At 40.2% G+C, this 19,591-nt stretch overlaps 1 protein-coding gene across 3 annotated transcripts in view; it reads left to right on the plus strand.

Moving 5' to 3' along the window:
- Positions 1-15,737, plus strand: part of disc1 (DISC1 scaffold protein) — a 34,171-nt gene extending 18,434 nt beyond the window's left edge. For 2 of the 3 annotated variants that reach the window (XM_085922634.1, XM_085922637.1), the window contains exons 10-14: positions 1,478-1,538; positions 5,524-5,767; positions 7,545-7,589; positions 10,649-10,775; positions 12,624-15,737. In XM_085922634.1, the coding sequence (XP_085778760.1) occupies positions 1,478-1,538; positions 5,524-5,767; positions 7,545-7,589; positions 10,649-10,775; positions 12,624-12,817 (671 nt within the window). In that variant the 3' untranslated portion in view covers positions 12,818-15,737. The remainder of the gene's footprint in view (positions 1-1,477; positions 1,539-5,523; positions 5,768-7,544; positions 7,590-10,648; positions 10,776-12,623) is intronic. The other variant, XM_085922636.1, reaches the window with a different exon arrangement.
- Positions 15,738-19,591: the final 3,854 nt, after the last annotated feature.

Below are 19,591 nucleotides of genomic sequence, written 5' to 3' on the forward strand. Positions count from 1 at the left end.
CGGTTGGCATGGCGACAAGATGGCGCGCTGACTCCTCTCAGCATATAACAGGATTCGTGAATGAGGACATATGAAGACAATACACTTATGTCTGCATCACCTATCTTCATTTCTTGTGTCTTGTTCTTCTCCTTGCAATATAGTACATCTAAATCTGGCTCTTGCTCTTGTTCAAGCCATCGCCTACTTTGTCATCTCTCATTTGCACATTCCATCATCGATCCAAAGTCTGGCTTAAAGATTGCCCCAATGTATAATTCAGTGGCTATCTATTTGCATGCTACTTAATAAATGAATGAATGCATGGATGAAAGTTGACGTGGGAGTCATTCAGGCAGGATATGATACCACGCGGCAATTAAAGAGGTCGGACGTGAGCTGCCTTGTCTACATACACCATATGAGATGAAGAGATTTGTCTCACGCGAGATCTTTCCCTCTCCATGCACATGCAGCGTCCGGGAATAGCCAGACTATCTACTTTGTGTTTGCACAGAAGTGTGTGTAAAAGTGTGTTTGTATGTGTGTGTTACTCAGCCTTTCTCCTTGCTGTGTCTGCCCGTCGCCTGTCTCATCCCGGAGCTGACACAGTCTAATAACCACCTTCGAGACAATAATACAAATTGCATGTCAAACTACAGTATCCTTCAGAACACCAATTAGGTTTCTTGTCGCCTTTCGGTGAGATCTAAATAGAAACACTGCTACGTGACCTTCAGCTCATTCTGATAGTAGAATTAGTACATGGGGAATTTCCACCACGTGGTTAAATTAGGGCAGCACAGTGTGTTAGTGGGTAGCACATGTGCTTCACTGTTGAACTCAAGAGGTCCTGGATTTGAATTCTGCTCAAGCCCTTCTGTGTGGAGTTTGCATTTTCTCCCGATTGTGTGGGTGACTCTGGGTGATCCTCCTACTCTTCCAAAACATATCCATAAACTTGAATGAAGGAGCAATTTGATATATAAATGCCTCCCATTGTGTCTCAAGATGCGCTGCCGCAGGGGGGCACATTTTCACGTTTCATACATGAGCTCATTAACGACGCTCAGTTCGCCTCCCCCTTTCTCCTAATTCCTTAACTAACGCTCAGCCAACCCGTGTCTACGTCCTCGGGCACAGCTCAAAGCTGGCAGGGGGCTACGGAAAGCAACACGCACTCGCCGTCCCGTTTGAAGCCCTGCAGAAAGACTGGTGTGATATGAGGACATGTAGACTGAAAAAAAGGTTATTGTTCTCTGTAGCCATTTCAAGTTTGTGTCCTTATTTTCTCAAGTACTGTATGTGTTGGTCTTGAGACAAAGAGAGACAGTCAATCTTGTTTTTCACTCTCAAACAATAGCCTCACCAACTGTGGTGATCCAGAATGGACTTCAGGACAAAGGTTTTGTTATCAAGATACCCTGTCATTGTTTTGCAGCAAATTATGTCAATTGACTTTAATGTGTTATTTTCTTCCTATGTTCTCTCTACGTAGAAAGCCAGCTGAAAGACAATGCCGTCAAGTACATTGAGCTATTAGAAGACAGGTTGCACAGGTAAGTTGTTTGTCAATGTTTTTATTATGTTAGAAAATACAGTACACAATAGCCCCTTTAATATACAAATTGGAAAAAATGAAGGCATAAATAGAACAACAAGCCCTTAGGATTTACCGCCAATGTCCTCACTTGACTCATCCAACACCTCATGCTCCTTTCACACCTTTCATCATGTGTTTTTTTTTTTTGCCCCCAGAGCCTTTCTCACTTTTCTCTGTGTGTCCCAAATGACTTATTTGACAGCTTCTATTCCCTCTTCTACAGATTTCCTTTACTTTTATGTACTTACAGCCATACTTGCAACTTCCACCTTACCCTGTAACTTTTCTCTTCTTTCTGTAATATATTTTGTGCAAAAAAAAAAAAAAAAAAATCAATATTCAATTTTTGGAAGTGCTTGTTCCATTCGGGTAATGAGTGAGCTGGTGCTCAACAGAGTTTTGGATGAGAGGCAGGGTGCATTTTGGACTGATTGCTCATCACTCACAGATAATCATTCACATTCACACTTAAGGACATTCTGTTAACCTTAGCTGCATAATTTTGCAATCTGGGAGGAAACAGTAAGGAGTCGGACATGTTGCTTCCATCAGCCAGAGCGTTCTTGTGAACACCAGATACAAATGCATGGGTTCCCAAATTCACTCCATTGGATTAATAATTTACCGTGTCAACTTCAGACATGCAGATAGCGATATTAGAGAACATAGGCCATAGGTGTATTTGGGAAAATCTTTCCTATCCAGTCATGTCATTGACAAGTGTGATAAATGTCAAAATTTTTTGTGAACTACATCATCGTTCCCTGTTGTATGTTAGCTTCCTCTGTGATTGACTAATGACCAGCTCAATTTGCGTTCACCCACTATAGAAAATAGATGTTGATGATGGCTGGTTGGATGAAATGTAATTTTTCATTCCCTACTGTTTATATTCTATTTGAATCAGTGAATTTGGAAGCAAAGCCAAAAATGTAACAATGCAGCTCCAGATAAGACCCGGTGGATTTCTTGTGCTGCTTCTTTATAGCACAGTAAGACATATTTCGCTGAAACGTGCAGTACAATAACGTGTATGAATGTGCACAAGCATCCATCATCCACTGTAAATGTTATCATTCAGATTCAATGTATATCAGTGGTGATGGAGTGCTGCGGTGACAGGAGGTGAGGATAGAGAGGAAGGTTGGGGGAGGGAGAAATGTACATGCGCTGTTGAGACGTCTGGTCTCCGTGGTGACGGATGCTTTTGAAGAAAAGAAAAAAAAGCAATTATCTCTTCCTCGCTAAAGACTAGAACCCGATGTCAAAGCTGCATTGATGCTGTAAACGTGTCATTTGGACAAGAACACCTTGTTGAGACGAGCAGCTTAGTCATTTCATGTGAGTCTATATTTTACTACCTAAACAAAATACTTTGCTTTCATTCAAATAAGATTGGAGTGTCGTTTATCATTTCTCTCCTATAATTGTAATGCAAAAGAAAAACACAAAAATACATGCTCTTTGAACTCAAGGTGCTCTGGGAGCATCTAAGCAGCATCTGTCACGTGTGAATTGTGTCAAACAGAGCAACCATGGTTGCTCGGATGGCTGATTTACAAACCTTGCAGAAATCAAACCACCCACCTCACAAAGCATTCACATGCATCATCCATCACACTCCCTCTAATAGTCACTGCCTTGATTCCTAGCATGTTAACAGCACCTCTGCTCATGTGAGATGTTGACACAATTAAGTCTCTCATTCCTTTTCAATTTTGGATTTTTTAAAAGAAAACCCAATTGAGGAACATTTTTTTTTCATATATTATCACTGCTCTGTATAAACTCTGCCAGTGCTGCCACTACTTTTGTAAAATGATATCCTAATTTCTTTCATCTTATAATGATGTGGTTGGTTCTGTTAGCTTCTAATGGTTTGGTTTATAGCCAAGCCTGTGGGTATTGCAAATGAGCATTTCCAAATTGAAGGCACGTGTTTGAAAAAGTGCTTATTGCCCCAAGGTTGACTCTATATATATTAACCCAAAAACCTTATGATGCACAAGTGGAGCCAAAAGGAATGATTTTCCAGTTATTCCTTTGCTCACCTGACATCAGAAATATTTTATCTCTAAGGAAACGACAAGGTTCTGGTTACAGCAAAGAAAATAAAAGAGTGACTTCTGCAGATTGTCTGTACTCTCCTTTGAGATGTACTCACACAATGCATCACTATATCTGGGCCATGGTTGAGCCCACATGACACTGAGGGCTCTATTTACGTTACGAGTGCAAGTCTGGTGCATAAATCTGGACAGACGTGGGATAGACCAGCTATTGGTAATTTTACAGATGTGCACAAGTGGGCTTGTTTAAAAAAAGGGCAGCTTGCGCCGTTGTGGGCAGGAACACAATGACGCCATTTGCCGACAATCAAAGTCGCTCTTCCAATGTGGGACATTCACATATCGCATGGAGACAGAAAAAGAAGCAACAATAAACGTAGTCCTTACAAGCTAACTTGCAACATCATTCCTGCCAGTCAGCAGCTGAATGTCGGAGGGCCCAAGGACAACGAAGCAGCACGCCCACACCCTGTCACTGTCAGACAACAGGTTGAGTGGCTGCCACCAATTAACCCGTGGCTTAGAAGCTGAGACAGATGAGCTCCAGGATGCCACCATCACAGCGCTGCTTCGAAGCTGTTGTATTGTTTGACGATTTAGCAAAAAAAAAAAAGCCTTAAAAGCAGCAGTCACAGTGAGGGAGCATTTTGTGATAGATGTGGCCAACTTTGACATTTTGAGAAGATTTCCCAATTAATTTCTCAATTGTTTGTGTGTTCTCACCTCTTCAAAAGAAGCAATGTAACAATAGCATGGCTCAGCGGGTGCAGCCCACTTCAACACAGTTGAGAAGAAACAGCATTGAGTGCTAAATCACCAAGTGCAGGACTGCTGGGATGAGCAGTTTTTCTATCACCTGTGTGCCAAAATGAAGGTTAGACGACGGCTGATGGGCAGGCCACTGGCAGGGCACAGAGCTGGCAGCCTTTTGCAGGTAGGAGATGAGCTGGAATAAAAAGTGGAATTCAATTTTCAGGAGCTTCATTACTGCCGAAGAGCATGAAATAGGGAGGCAGATTTCACACCGTCGGCCGGCATACATTTTTCTTGAGAATTCACCTCTGTAGAATAATTGATAGTATATAATAATGACTTTTTATTGAGGATTATTTTTCATTATTTTAATATTACTTTTTAAATCAATCTGCTTTTGACATTTTGTGATAGGGCAGCAACTAGAAACGGGTTCATTGAAATAAAAGACATTTCATCTGATCACAGTTAAACGTTCCAACACATCTTGTAACGCTTCATTTGTTTTCCTGCACGACGGTGTCGTCTGTATTTTTCTTTTTTTTTTTATGGCTTAAGCAATTTATGTTTTTCCTTGAGTGTGACATTTTCCCATTCTGTTTGGATGGAGGGAAAAAAAATTACAGAGAAACAAGGTCAATACATTTGGTTGCCCAAATGTCACCTGCGTTCACACATCTTCGGAAATGATGCGTTACCTAAAGGTTAGGAAAAGACAAAGGTCAGTAAAAAAATTGCTCGTAAACAGATCAGAGATCTGAGGTGAATAATTTGTGGATGTTTTTTCTTTTAAAGAAATGTAGCTTTGACAATTTGATGCAAATCATTCTCTGAGCAATACATCACCATCACAAACTCCTCTGGAGATGAAATGGTAACAAAAATCAGTTAGGACAGAGGACATTACACAATCTTCACTGTCATCACTTTAAATATTCATTTTTCATCACCCTTGAAATTAAATTCCGTTACATAATTGTTTTGTCATTTGTTGCATGAGCAAGAATCACTCGTGACTTTTATTTTTGTTATTATGCTTGCATAAAACTGCTGAGTAAAAATACTACATTGGCTCACATTGACATACGCTGTCTTGTTTATATTTTCATTGGATGTTAGCTGTAGCTGCTCCGGCTTGGAGCGGATTTGGGAGGCCGACCTGGAGGCATGTCACCTGTTCTTACGAGGCTTGCAGCTACGGACGTCCATCTGTTGCGGAGCCGACGTGGACGACCATCTCGCCACAACTGACTGTGCTACAAGTCAAGTGTGCGCCAAAGAGGAAGAAGACAGCGCCATGTTGACAGCTTTAGGCGGCCGCTGGTGTCCTGAAGCCAATTTACAAAACTCTGAGTTTACCAAGGTATGTTAAGTGAGATGTACGTCTCAAAAAATGGCCCTTTGTGATGTTTTACTTTAAGCATGTTCCTTACACACATGCATGCTTGCCTCGAAAAGCCGAAGAAGATTTCACATTCACCATTAGTTTGGCAAACATGCAAATTTCAGGAAGATGAGTCAGATTCTTTTTACTGTTTTCTATTTTCAATTATGAAACAAAGACATTTGAGAGGCAACTACACATATTACCCTTCATTCTACAAATTCTACCATTTAGTTCTATGAGTAAGAATTCTTGTGGGCGTGTGCATGCATGTGTATGGGAACGATTTCACCAGCGATTTGAAGCCATTGCTCCAGGGTAGATCCCGAATCGTTCGCTCCTCTCCTCACACTTCCCTCCACCCACAATGTCGACAGTCTCGTCTGAGATAAGAACAAAGTCAACATAGCCAGCAGCCATCAAAATAATAATAAAAAAACGAGAACTTGCCAGACATGTTTTTTTTTTTGCACAGCTATATTTGCTACATTGCCTCTCAGAAATGTAATATTTGCATTTTTTTTTAGCAGAGGCTCATGTTCTGAATTTCAAACTGCCTGCCTCAGCATGAGATGCTCGGACTGCATGAAAAGTGTGTCAGTTTTTCTAAATGTACCTTCACAGTTTCTTACTCCCCATTAGGTTGTAGAGCTGATAACCATCCTGCTTTGCACAAGCCTAAATCTACATTTTGCACCTGTGCCCTCTTAACCTCTCTCAAACACTGCCTGACTGCATTATATGAACTGCACGAATCTTCTTTCTGCTTTCCTTTTGTTTCTCTCTGCTTTTGTTTCCCTTGCTAAAGCCTAGCCTCTCCTAACATTTCTCCAAGAAGTCAAAGGTGAGAGAGCCAAACAAGCTATGTACAGTTCATTCTTTCATCTCCACCCCAAGTTATAAACAAGATCTGTTTTGTGTATTTAGGAATATTTATGTATGCGGCAAAATATCTAAGCATATATTTTCTGCATGTTAATTTAATAATATAATTCTGCTGTTTGATTGACAACATAAATAACACAAAGAACTAGATTAGAACCCCAAACATTTCCTTTTTATCCTGATAGATTATTATGGCTGTTTTAGACCGAAGAAAAATAATAACTGTCACGATAATTCTTATCCAGTTGACATGTTTTCACGGCTGTAGACGAGACTCATCTTTTTAGTTCCACAAAACAGTATTTGACAGATGATGTTGCTGCGGGATACGATGTAATGAGTAAAATCAAATGCCGGGGATGACAGCAAAATTACAGTTTTTACTCGAGAAAAAAAAAAAAAAAACACATTAAAATGGAATGCCATAAATTTGTCTTACTACTGTAAACAGCAATGACCACAAATGTAATGGCTGTTTGTATTCAGTTAACTGCAGGTGAACTTAACTCACATTTATTCCGAAACATAAAGTAAATGACTTGTATTTGTCTTACAACTTTTTTTAATTAAAACTTATAATTGAACCTATGCTTATTCGTCTACATATGAGCATATATCCTGAAGCCACAAACAATATGTTGGTCTGTATGAGATAATTACCTCACTTTGAATACTAACAAAGGAATCTGCTGTCCAGATGAGCCATTTAGTCTGTTGTTCTCTCATCACGTTTGCTAATGAATAATTCCAGTGTCATTACTATGCCCTGCTGCTCACATAGAGTAGCCGACCGACATAAATTGCGTTTTCAATAATTCATGAACCGATTTACGTCCGTGTGGCTTCAACAAACGTTTCCCTTTTGTTGCAGAAATTGGAGGAGTTTTTGTTCTGCATGGAGGATAACAACCCACAGGTTGGTAATGTTAATAGCGTCACTGTGTGCCTGAATGTTTTCACTGTAATTAAAGTGTCACTTTTATTTATGTTGGTGTGCCGGGACACAAAAAAAATCCATGAGTTGACCCTGAATCAAACATGACTCAGCTACATTTTTTGACAGATTACTTATTTACAAACTTTGATTTTTCTTTCTTTTTTTTTTTTTTTACGTTTATACTTGAAATACACACATACCTTTTCCCATTTACATCTATCTGCTGCACAGGGATTGGCCATTATAGTTCAGGTAATGCAGTAGATGAATAACTTCTTGGAATTATTAATAAGATTAGACCTAAATGTTGACATATTAGAAACAACGCTGTTGTGCTTCTTCTTGATTGACACTTGAATGACGTCACTGGAGCGAATATGAATGCCTAAAGAGAAAACTGTGACTTGTATCACTGACTTCAAAAAGTGAATGGCAACTCATCCCGGTGGCGTTGACGACGTCGCTGCGGCTTTGTGGCAGTGTTGAAATCTCTGCCAAGAACACATTCTGACCTCTTTCTCCTTTCCGTAATGACTTTAAGTAAATGATTTCCACTTAGCTGCTGCCAAGCTGTTGCCCCGCCGCCGCAATGGAGATTGATTTGTGGCTACGTGTGTGTGTTTCAGCACTACTCAATTTCCTTCTAATGTCTTCTAATTGTTCTTTTATCCTCTCAAGGTTCTTTTAGTACCCTCCTCATTCTGCATGGCGGTAGAATGCTAGCAATAAATTTGTAGTGACCATTTGCTCTAATGAAATTTTGGTGTTTCACAAACTACTTATTAGACTCCTGATTTTGGATAGCGACATGTCCGGGATGAATTCTGCCTTCATAGTCAGTTTGGATTGGCACCAGCAAACACGTGATCCTGAGTAGGACAAGCAATAAAAAAATGAGTGTACTTTATCCCGCGGGATCAGCATTCAAGCAAATTTGTACTGCTTATTTGAAATGTGATTTGTTCGATTTACTTTTGCGGTTAAGACTGTTTTGTATTTTTAAATTACCCCGACCATGAATGTAAAGCCGGTGCTGTGTTTATGCAGTTTCCAATGTTTGACTGAGCAGCACCCCGGGGGGGAGCAAAACAGTCGCATGCAGCCTTTGAGTCTTGATTGCCGAGATAACTATGACAAGGTCTGCGTGCATCCGAGTATTGCATTTCGACATAATTCGATTATGCCCGCTTTGTTTACTGGGGCTCCCTGAACATTACAAGTAATGTTCATCAAACTGCCACTATGCAGTGCCGGTGCTGGCAAGTCTCACTTATGCAATTTGACATGCAAATGACACCGAAATCACATTTGTCAATAGCAAGAAGCGCGTATTGTGTTGATCACAATGACGGCTGTTGAAGGGTTGAATATCTTCTTTGTCAAAACTTACAAACAAACCTATCAAGAATGTCACAGTGTGTACACTGGGCTTTCTCTCCTCAGGTCGTATTGACTTTTAGCAAGAGCGACTGGAGGCTGGAGAATAGAATCAATCAGCTCCACAAACACTGTTCTCTTATCTGCTAAAGAAGCTGCTAACCTTTACAGCCTGAAAACAAACAGCGCAGCGACGTTTTAGCTCAGCGGCCTTTTCTTTTGTTGATGGAGAACATGAATCCTAGTTTCAAATGTGGCGAGGACTGACATACATTTAAACTGCCTCACAGTAGAGAATGTTATCTTGAAGGCATTATCTCGAATCATTACCTGTGCTGTTTTTGTTCGTTAATCTCAATTGGTTGGGAGATGGCTGCTCCGTCACGATGTAGTGCCTCTGGTTTTAACTTGTTGTTTGTCGAACGTGTGTCGTATCGTCTAAGAGGGAGTGATATACACGATGTAGAGAATTGACTCGACTCTCATTGCTGTGACACCTTTGAGCTGCAGGGAGTTGATATTTTCAACCTGTAGCCATGAGTCAGATGTGACTCTTGATGGGAACACATTTGTTTGTGTGTGTACTCTTCTGTGTAATTGTGTATATGTGTTCACCTTGCCTGATACAGAAGGAAAAAAAAAAAACTAGGACACAATGTCTTCAAAAGAGACTGCTCTAATTATGGCCGGCTCTGTTCCCTCAATGCTTAAGTGGCCTACTGCACTGTGCTCCCACATCAAACTGACTTTCCCATCATGCAGTGCTCCATCCTCGCAGCACAGCGGAAGTCACCGGTAGTACATAACCCCGATGTTTAGTGTGGACTTGATGACCTTGGCAACCTACTGACAGACTGGCAGCCCTATATTTTGCCATCCAACACTCCTCTGCTTATTCAAAATACACATTATACATCCGAGACATCTCAACAAAATACTCCCATGGACTTGTCGTAAGGTGTCAGCCAAAAATAAGCACGACAATTGATCTATAACTGGAGGTTCATTTAGCAACAGAGCATATGTAAATCCTACCGCAAAAATTGAAGACACAGTGCTCCAAAAAGTTTTTTTTTTTCCCCCATTTATAAAATTTTTAAAGCACTTAAGAGGACACATTAGTGCTCATTATTTCATAGCAGTCATTCGTACACAACTAAACATTTCCCACAAAACACTGGTTATCTCCCAACTAAAGTATTTTAATTTTCACTTTTTAATTACTGAACCAAACTCAAGCTATTCCTGTATTCCTTAGTATTATGATAGACAGTTCTACCCCACATCTTTAAAACTGAGCATTAGTATCCTTTTAAACGCAGACGTTTTGCTGCAGCACTTGTATTGGATGGCGTAAAATTGTGCAAATGGTCATAATATTCTGATGGGTCTGTGTATACACGAGCTAAAAAAAACATTGCCAGGCATTGTTTCGTCTCCTCGGACAAAATTCAATCCAAGAAGTCAATATTGACTAGCAGATGCCTGGAGGGTTATCAGATACCAACACATTGCACACTAGGTTTAATGATACTCTGAGACTCATGGGTGTAGTCCAAATGGAGAAAGTTTTATACCATTTCTAACAATTTACTTGCCCAAGCTGAATTAATCCAAACATTCAAAAAATTTTCCTTCCTGCACTGTTGCCAATTTCCCAGCAGGACGTGTCCAGCGATGATGAGGCAGCGGACCTCTCCGAGCGCTGCGAGCTGATCAGTGACAGACTAATGACCTTGGAGGACGACTTACAGACGGCCATAGAGAACCGGGACCAGGCCCTCGCAGATATCCTTTCGCTCCAACTATACAGGTATTGAGATGTTGTTCTTTCTCTCCAATTTATATTTGCGATCTGCTGTTTCCTGGAGGCTTAGCAACTCGCACGCTACCAAATATTAGCTCTCTAATGTTAGGCGGAGAAGACAGAGCTCAAGCTGTCGTATCTGACATTCAACGGAATTGAAGTTGAGCGGGGATCGGGCGCATTTCTCTTGACAGGCAGGATGTGCTATCGAGAAAATAACATAGTAAAAGTCCAAGTGAGGTTATTGGAGGGTCACCAATGCCGGCTGCCATTCTCAGGCACTGAGATTAAAGTAGGCAGACAGGGGCAACGCAGTGGCAAATAGAGGAATGTCACTATCGCGACTGCAAAGCTTTCATACCTTCAACTTCATCTTTTCATTGAACGCGCACACCTTCCATCCGCCCTGCACCTGTTCCTGCCTGCTGGATCTGGCTTGGAGAACATTATAATATCCATGGTAATGAGTCACATGGAAGGGTTGAAGCTGATTACAGGTCACAATGCTTCATTTTCCGTGCTAATTAGAAAGCTGATTGGATGTAGATTAGTGTGTTTTTCCTCATTCATTGTAGAAAGGGTTAGTCCAATACGGGGTTGAAGATCAACCTCAAGTCTTTACTTTTCACAAATGGCACCGTACCTGTTGATTCAATTTTCCTGTTTCTTTTCTGCAGTTTGTTCATGTCCAATCAGATTTTTCTGTTGGCCTTCACGTTATCAGCGCCAGTAGGATGTTTTGCTCTGTTAGCAAGATGTCAAAGATAAATTCGCTTCTTCGCGAACTTTGTGTTTGCTTGTTTCAGTCAGTGTCAGTCGTTTTTACTTCTTGGAAATATGCACAGTGATTGTTTGAGGTCACTGAGGAAACTGGACACGATTGTGGAAATGAAACAGAAACCAATGATAATGCGCCAGGTGCCAAAGAAATCTGAAGATCCAAAAAAAATGCCCCGGTGTGTCCTCGGTGAGGACAGACAACCACAAAATTCCAGAAAAATATTTATTCAAAACTTATAACTGGAATATGTTACCAGAACGGAATGAGCTGCATGCGTTAAATTTTCAAGCTATTCACAATTGTGAAATAAGGCTTGGGGCATTTCAGAAAGGCTCAAGATGCCACGTACTGTAGATACCCTAAAATGTTGTGTCATGATTAGAAAAATGATCAATGAGTTGTGAGTAATTATTTGATAATCATAAACATTTCTTATCAATTGCTTTTGTATTTTTTCGAGACACCCTGTATGAGTTCCTTGTAAACGTCAAAAGAAGCCATGGTTGGAATACACCTTCAACAACCTTCTGTGGAATCTGGTCTTTTTTAATGGCCGTTTAATTATGGATGGAGACAATCTGTGCCCATTGAAAGTGTAAAACGAGCCATCGGGTTCCATCTGCCACGAGCCCGCCCCTTTGATTTAACGCTTAAGCCGGACCCTCACAGGCTTGATTTGGATTTCCAAGCAGGTTAAACAAGTCCCCTGTGAGGACGGCCTCCATCCTGTTCATTGATGGGTCATGAATAATGCAGCTGTACAGTCGCTTTGCGGGGGTCCTGCCACCCAGCACCACTGATGAGATCATGAATAGTGAATTGCTGCAATTCACTCTTTGAGTGCATGGGGTTAAATTGACTACGGCGTGATGATCTGTCCCAGTAATCAGTTCGTTGGCCAAATTGGACATTGATGCCTTCATCGGGTCACCGAGATTACTGTTAAGCGTCAAGAGCCACAAGTGTCACATTTTGTTCTGCTGTTTGTAACGCTGATATCAATGAAGGTCTCAAAATCCATCTCAGTCTTCCTTAACTGACATCGCACAGTCGCTGGAGAGGCAAGTTCAGGAAGTTAAAACCACTTTGCAAAACATGCTCACCCTACTCAGCGAGGAAGTCGAGGAGGACGCGCATGTCGGTGAATTGCGGGATGATGTCGAGCCTGTGGAAAATGGGATTTTGGAGGAGGAAGAAGAGGAGGAAGAGGACCAGTACTTTAGTGACAGCTGGGACATTTGAAGCGGATGCATGTTGTGTTTTATGAGCACGCACACTGGGAGCCTGACCTGCACTCTGCAGTTGAACTGACCCCATTTTTATTTAACGTAAAGCCGCACTCAAAGTCATTTCCAAGCAGCCCTCTGTGGAACTGATCAAAGTCTCCAGTTGTTGCTTTCCTTAACTTAAAAACACATTCTATGCAGGGATACAACACTTTTAATTCAAATTCGCAAAGTGCCTTCAGGCTTCTCAGTCTACTGGTTATTTTCCAGGTAATATCAAGAAATGAGATGTCTACACTAATGTTTTCAATTGAAGGTTTATTTTGTGTTCTAAACTATGTACTAACCCTAAAACTCAAATGACCAAAACTGAGAATGTAAACACGGAACCCCCAAATTTGTACCACTTTTTGATTATTTGTGGGAAAAAGGAGACAATCTTCCTTTTTTTTTTACATTAGCATTCATGCACATAAACTAACTGTTTTATTTTTTGATCCTGTGGCTTTTTGGGTGGTTTTTTTTTTTTTTTGCAAATGGACTTAATGTAATTTTATGTATGTGGTGCTAACTTGAACACTGTTGCTAGTGATGAAAATCTTATATTTATAGTATTGGGGCTACATTGATAAAAAGTTCATTACATGAACAAAAGTTGTAAGGTTAAATAAAATAAGAATAAGTTCAAAACTGTTCAAACCTTATAACCGATTTAATTTTCTCTCTTGTAAATATATAACACGATTTTATTCTTGTAGATGCATCATCCCCTCTTTTTTAAATTTAATGAAATGTGATTTTTGTAAATGTGATAATCAAGATTTTTCTTCTAAAAATTCAAGTTGATATTTGTAGAATTAAAAACATGAGAAACTTATTCGTAATTTACTACCTTCCCCCGACTTTCATTTTTTTCAATGTGGCCCTAATACTTATTCATATAAATTAATTTGATTTATTTTATTTAAACACTTGACAGTTGCAATGTTGAAGGAAAAAACATCAGTCGACAGAGAAAAAAAAAATGCTGTTGGCACCCCTGACTGCATGATGAGTTATGCAAAATCTTTTCGTACATTCCAGACATTTTTTGTGTCATTTAAAGGGATAATCTTTTTTTTTTTTTATTTACTGTGCATTCCCATAATTCCTATTTATTGGCCATCGTGTCTCACTAATTACAACATGCTTGATTATGTTTCCTGCTGTTTTCTTTTTGTATTCACTTTGGTGATAGCCCCTCACGGAGAACATGTGGGCATCCTTCCAGGCAAGTGGGGGCAGTGTTGACATGTCGGCGTTATCAATACGCTAATAAAGGTCCTCTAGTGAGGTCTGTAGGGGATACAAGCTTCTTTTGTTATCTCACCTCAGCAGCAACACTGTGGCTAATTGGAAGACAAAGTGGCAGAGGGCGTGCGGTGCTGAAGGTGGTGTGCTGTTGCTTTGTGTCCATATGATCCAGCCTTGTGTTGCGAGCCGAGGCAGATTCATCCTCAAGAGTGTGGAGCCTTGCCTTGTAAACACAGCTGCGTGTCCGTGCAGCCCCCCACACACACAATGTCTCACTCTCATGCTGCTGACAGGCTGAAAAGCATTTTGGAATCCAGAAGACTCCACCATCTATCAGCTTGAGGCAGCCTACAGACTCAGCCAGTCGGCTAACACACACACACACATGCACGCTCACACTTACCACCAAAATGAGCCCACCTCATAACCGAATCCGTTGTGGCACCACAGTGAGCCCCACGAGGCTCGTAAAATTGCTTGAGGAAAAAAAAATCCAGATGGTTTGCTGCAGATACATATAGCAAGACAATATGTGCTGTAGGGTATACTCACTTGGGATGAAATTGCCTCTGGATGGGAGTACCGCTCTATGCACTTGCTGGAACCTCTATTAGGTACCATGCACACTACCATTATAGGATCCAGGTTAAAAACTATCTCGAGTTTGGACTTATCAAATATTTTAGAGTTGTGCCACTGTGCCAGAAATGGACGATTTGCATGCGGTCCTCCATGATGTAAAGTTGGCCAGGCAATCACGGGTCATGGTGAAATGTGGGCACTTAGAGACTGCCTTTCATTCCGAGTGTCTATGAAGATAGAGCCTCAAGTCTTTGATCCACTCTGAGCGTAAGAAGCTTCACTTGAACTCTTTTTAAGCCTTTCACGTGAATTCAAACCCACTGTGTTCATCACTCAGCTGGTGAATAAATTACACTGTGCAATCAGGCGGGAGGAAAAATTATGCAAAATCAATAAAGATCTCCAATAATTTAATTGCAGAGTGTCTGTACGCCAAATCTGCATATCTCTCGGTGAAGCCATTAATAAAGTGGCACTGATACAAATAAATAACAGCTGAGGCAACATAGAATCGACAGAACTCTCGTCTGTGATCAAAACAAACAGAGGCCAAAATATACTTAAAGGTGAAATCAAGTCAAATATTTTCTATGCAATAGTGTGTTTGATTTGCCCACACTCGAAACAGTATTCCGCAATATCCCCTCACCCCCCCTCAATAAAAGAAAAAAAAAAAAAGAAAGATTCGGTAAGCCGAGCGGTCAGGATATCTACCACATGGTCAGCATTCCAGGTTTAATTCTTGGCCCTGTGTGGAGTTTGCATGTTCTCTCACTTCTTGCGTGGGTTTTCTCCAGATACTTACTCCCACATTCCAAAAAGGGTTAGGTTAATTAAAGACTAAATTGTCCAATTGTCATAAATGTAAGTGTGATTTACACAAGCAGATGGATGATGCAGGAAAAAACAAGAAATAAAAATAAACCCATTCCCACTGTTTAAGCAGCTATTTTGTAATGTCTCACTTATTTTTCTCTCAGAATTTTGTGTTTGTGGAAAAAATGCTCACCAGAGCATGCGGCTCAGTGTTCCGTCCATCTGGTGTCGACTCCCCCCGAGAGCCTTCAACCCCCCCCCCAGCACAATGAAAACAGTAGTGAGTGAGAAATCTGTGAACTATCGACCCAAAGAGTAAAATAAAATAGAGTGCTGGAGAGCTCTGCCTGAAACTCTCTTTTGAATTGCCTTCATTAGCTACGTATGCCTGGCTTTAGAATGTGATATACAGGTGCCTCTCAATAAAAGTCATTACTGTGGAAAAGTTCATTCTTTTAAGTGGTTTGGTTTAAAATGTGAAACGTAGTTTTATTAAACACATTGGAAATACTCGGAGAAACTATAGAAAATCATCAGAGATCTAAAAAAAACATAATTATGAATGAAATATAAAACAGTATTTCACTCAGACCTTTTGAACTAGAACAAAAATAATTAAAGAACTAAAACCCAACCTCATTTTGGAAGAACCATGTTTCAGCGTCTTTGTTCTGCTTTTGTGTGTGTTTTGTCCAGACGAATGGGACGTGATCCATTTTGCACTCACCAAGGAGAGAGAATTGATCACTTCCATGTCCAAGCAGTAAAAACATATTGTTAGTACGTCCTCCGAGGAAAGCTCGGTCAGCGACTCACCTCGCAGCCTCCCTTGGGAACGTGTCTGCCCGTAGAAGGATGAAATGTCTTCTGCACTTTGTCTGGGTTGGAGACAGATACCACGGTAAGAGCAGACATCAATACATCTGATGGATGGAGCTGGATGCCCTTTTTTAGATCAAGAATCCTAATGATGGCGCCGGTGAGTGATGGGGTATTTCTGCCAAGGCAGGGTTCGTCCATTTTATCTGAAGGTTCGACCTGGGTTGAATTTTCAACCTCCATTATTGTCCTAGCTTCTTCCATTTCACAAGGGATGTGGCAGAAAAAAAAAAAAAAAGCTGGATTCTATCCAATATGACTTTGGGCAAATGGCATAGTAAACTCATCCCAATTTAGTATCTGCAGAAGCAGTACTTCAACATTAAAATAAAGTTTCTCAAAACAATTGTAAAGTGTGTTTTCCAACAGCATAAAAACACAGTGGCTCTGCTTATGGTGGATTTATGTGATTTAGGCTGTACACACTCATAAAAGAAATCATAAAAGCAAGTAGCCAAGCTCAGTGAACAGTTTGCTCACTATGCTGTAGTCATCAAAGGCAATGGCTGAAAGATGGATTACGAGCACGGTAACACAATATGCCAAGGGGAAGCGTTGTGCGTCGCTAACTAAATGTGCACGTTTAAACGGCGAAATAAAAAGCATTTTACAGGCTGCAGTCAAGTGTGAAACTTGAGCCCATCAAAGCCCGTCTGCTCTGTGTTTTAAAGGCAGTTTTGGAACAAGAAGTATATGGATATATGTATTGCAGCTATTATCGCCATTTCACATTTAAACAGGACATATTATAATACATTTGTACAATTTTAAGAAATTCTTTGATATAAAATATATCAGGAGTCCCTGCCCAACCATGTCAGAAATGTTTATTCAGAAATATGTATAGTGTATAAATGATTCCCCCACCCCACCTTTTAATATTAAAATATTTAAAAAATATAATATTAAAATAGCTAATATTTTAAAAAGCAACTTTTTTGCTGTTGAGCTTTCTCCCTAGAGACTCTGAGAAATTTAGCCCTCTGGATTCAGACTGCAAATAAATGGTGTTAATCCAAACATACCATTCTTTGGCAAAATTCAAAATTGCTGTCTTCCAGACACATTTACAGAAACAGGCAGCTTACAAAATGTTGACATAGTTCATTTCTGCCGTAAAAGGTCATGGGTGGGCCAAGTGAGACGATACCCGGGGTAAAACTAAATCCACTAAATCCTAAAATCATTCTCGCTCACAGAGTTTGTGAAACGTTAATCTGTATAACCATGCCCCCCACAAAACTTTACATTTTCGATAACGCTGACTTCAATCAATTTAGCTTTGAGGAGTGCAATTCTTTTGTTTTAAAGAGCGGCCCTGTAGGCCATTTTAAGACACTCCCACACCACCATCACAAATAAATGAAGAAGAGCAGCCCAAGGACATTAGTGCCATTTGGAATTAAAAGTGCAAGCAAGGAGAGAAAAATAGGAAGAAATTGAGACTGACAGAGGGAAGAGATTCCTGTAGGGAAGCAGTGACTCTGCAGCAGCAAACAACAACACAACATAATGGATGTGAAATGTTTGCCTGGTGAACACTTGACCCTGTTTGCATTATTAATCATACTGTACAGCTGGAAATTTTGAGAATTATAACTTGTGGTGTGACGACTATCCACTGTGAATTATCCAAATGAAATGGAAGCGCTGAGGCTAGATAAGCAGACCCACAGCAGCAGGACATCCATTCAAACGGAAGCATCAATATTCATCATCGCACAGAGCTGCAGAGTGGATTAGAGCCACATGTTGCATCATGACACCAACAAACACTCAAGTTCTTGCTTCTTCTGGCTTTCTTAAACTGATGACTGATTTGACGTGAGTGGGCGGAATAGTTCATTTTCATATCCTGCCCTGGTTTTTGCCTTTGGCATCAAACTGTCACACTGTGGAGAGAAGACAGGTGGACCTGAAACAGAGGTAAAAGTGGAGACAGGAAGTTAAGAGAAAGATGCTAGAATATTAGAAGTAGTTGTGGGTTTGAATCGCTCGCGTCCTTTCTCATTCCCAAAACAATCAAAGTCGGTTTATTGAATGAGTCTCAATTATCCATAGAAATCAATCAATTAATCTTCATCCCTGAAGCATTGTGAGATTTAGAACTAATATTTCAAAGAACAAATGTGGTAAATTTCTGTTAAAAAGTGCTGCTACAGTGAAAAGCAGTTCAGATAATGGATGGCTGGATGAAAGAAAAACACACGCATCTGTCACATTTGTTCCCTGAAAGGACACTGATTGGTCATACCATGTAATATCGTATCGCTCTAATGTCTAGTTGGATTTAACATTTGAATGGGTTTAGACGAGTACCCCAAAAAATCCTGTAAAGAAAATGAAGTCCATTAAAATGACAGTAAAGAACAAAATGAGTACGTACATTCTATTTTACACCCATATTATTTCACAATCTGTATTGGATTGTGCAAAGCTCTTTCAACAAACAGGAAGGAAAGCGAATTTCCCACCGTATAATTTGAGTGACTCGTAACCATATGGGTTAAACTGAACCAATTCATCACGTAACCCTTAATGCACATCTCGACCATCTTAATCTGATGCTTGTATAGCCCTATATAATATGTCATGTGAAATCATAAGCTTTGTGCATGTTACTCCCACTAATCCATATCTAAGACTATTATATACATTATATATATATATATGTATTTTTTTTTTATCAATCGCTAATGTATTACCCAGTAAATTGTGGATTTTTTTTTAATGTATATTCATTATGTGCAGTGCAACAACAGCAATCTGATATTTTCCATTCTTGCAGATGCCTTCATCATCACACAAAGTGTACTTTAGATGCCCTCGTCCAAATAACATAAATAATACATTTTGTCGTCATACGTTGTGGCAACATCCCATATATTATGAATTGAGGTCACAACCATTTCAAGGGCAAAGCACAAAAATCAAACACATGGAGGTGTATTCAGAAACATCTGACAGGTTCCTAATATAGAGCCTGCTGAGAGATGGTGAACAGAGTTGCAAAGCCACGAGCTCACTTTGCGGTGTCTCCCTGAGGACCTTTTCTGTGACAACCATTCCTCCTGCAGCAGAGGTAATGAACCTGAGGAGCCCCTTGAGAACACCGCTGGGAATTTCTTCGCATGACCCGCAGGTCATTGACATGCTGGTAAGTGCTGCATTATAACTTTAATTTTTAATGCATAATTGACACGAATCACATTTTATCATA

This window comes from Syngnathus leptorhynchus, chromosome 10, assembly GCF_054491065.1.
Source record: "Syngnathus leptorhynchus isolate UIUO chromosome 10, UIUO_Slep, whole genome shotgun sequence".
NCBI lineage: Eukaryota > Metazoa > Chordata > Actinopteri > Syngnathiformes > Syngnathidae > Syngnathus > Syngnathus leptorhynchus.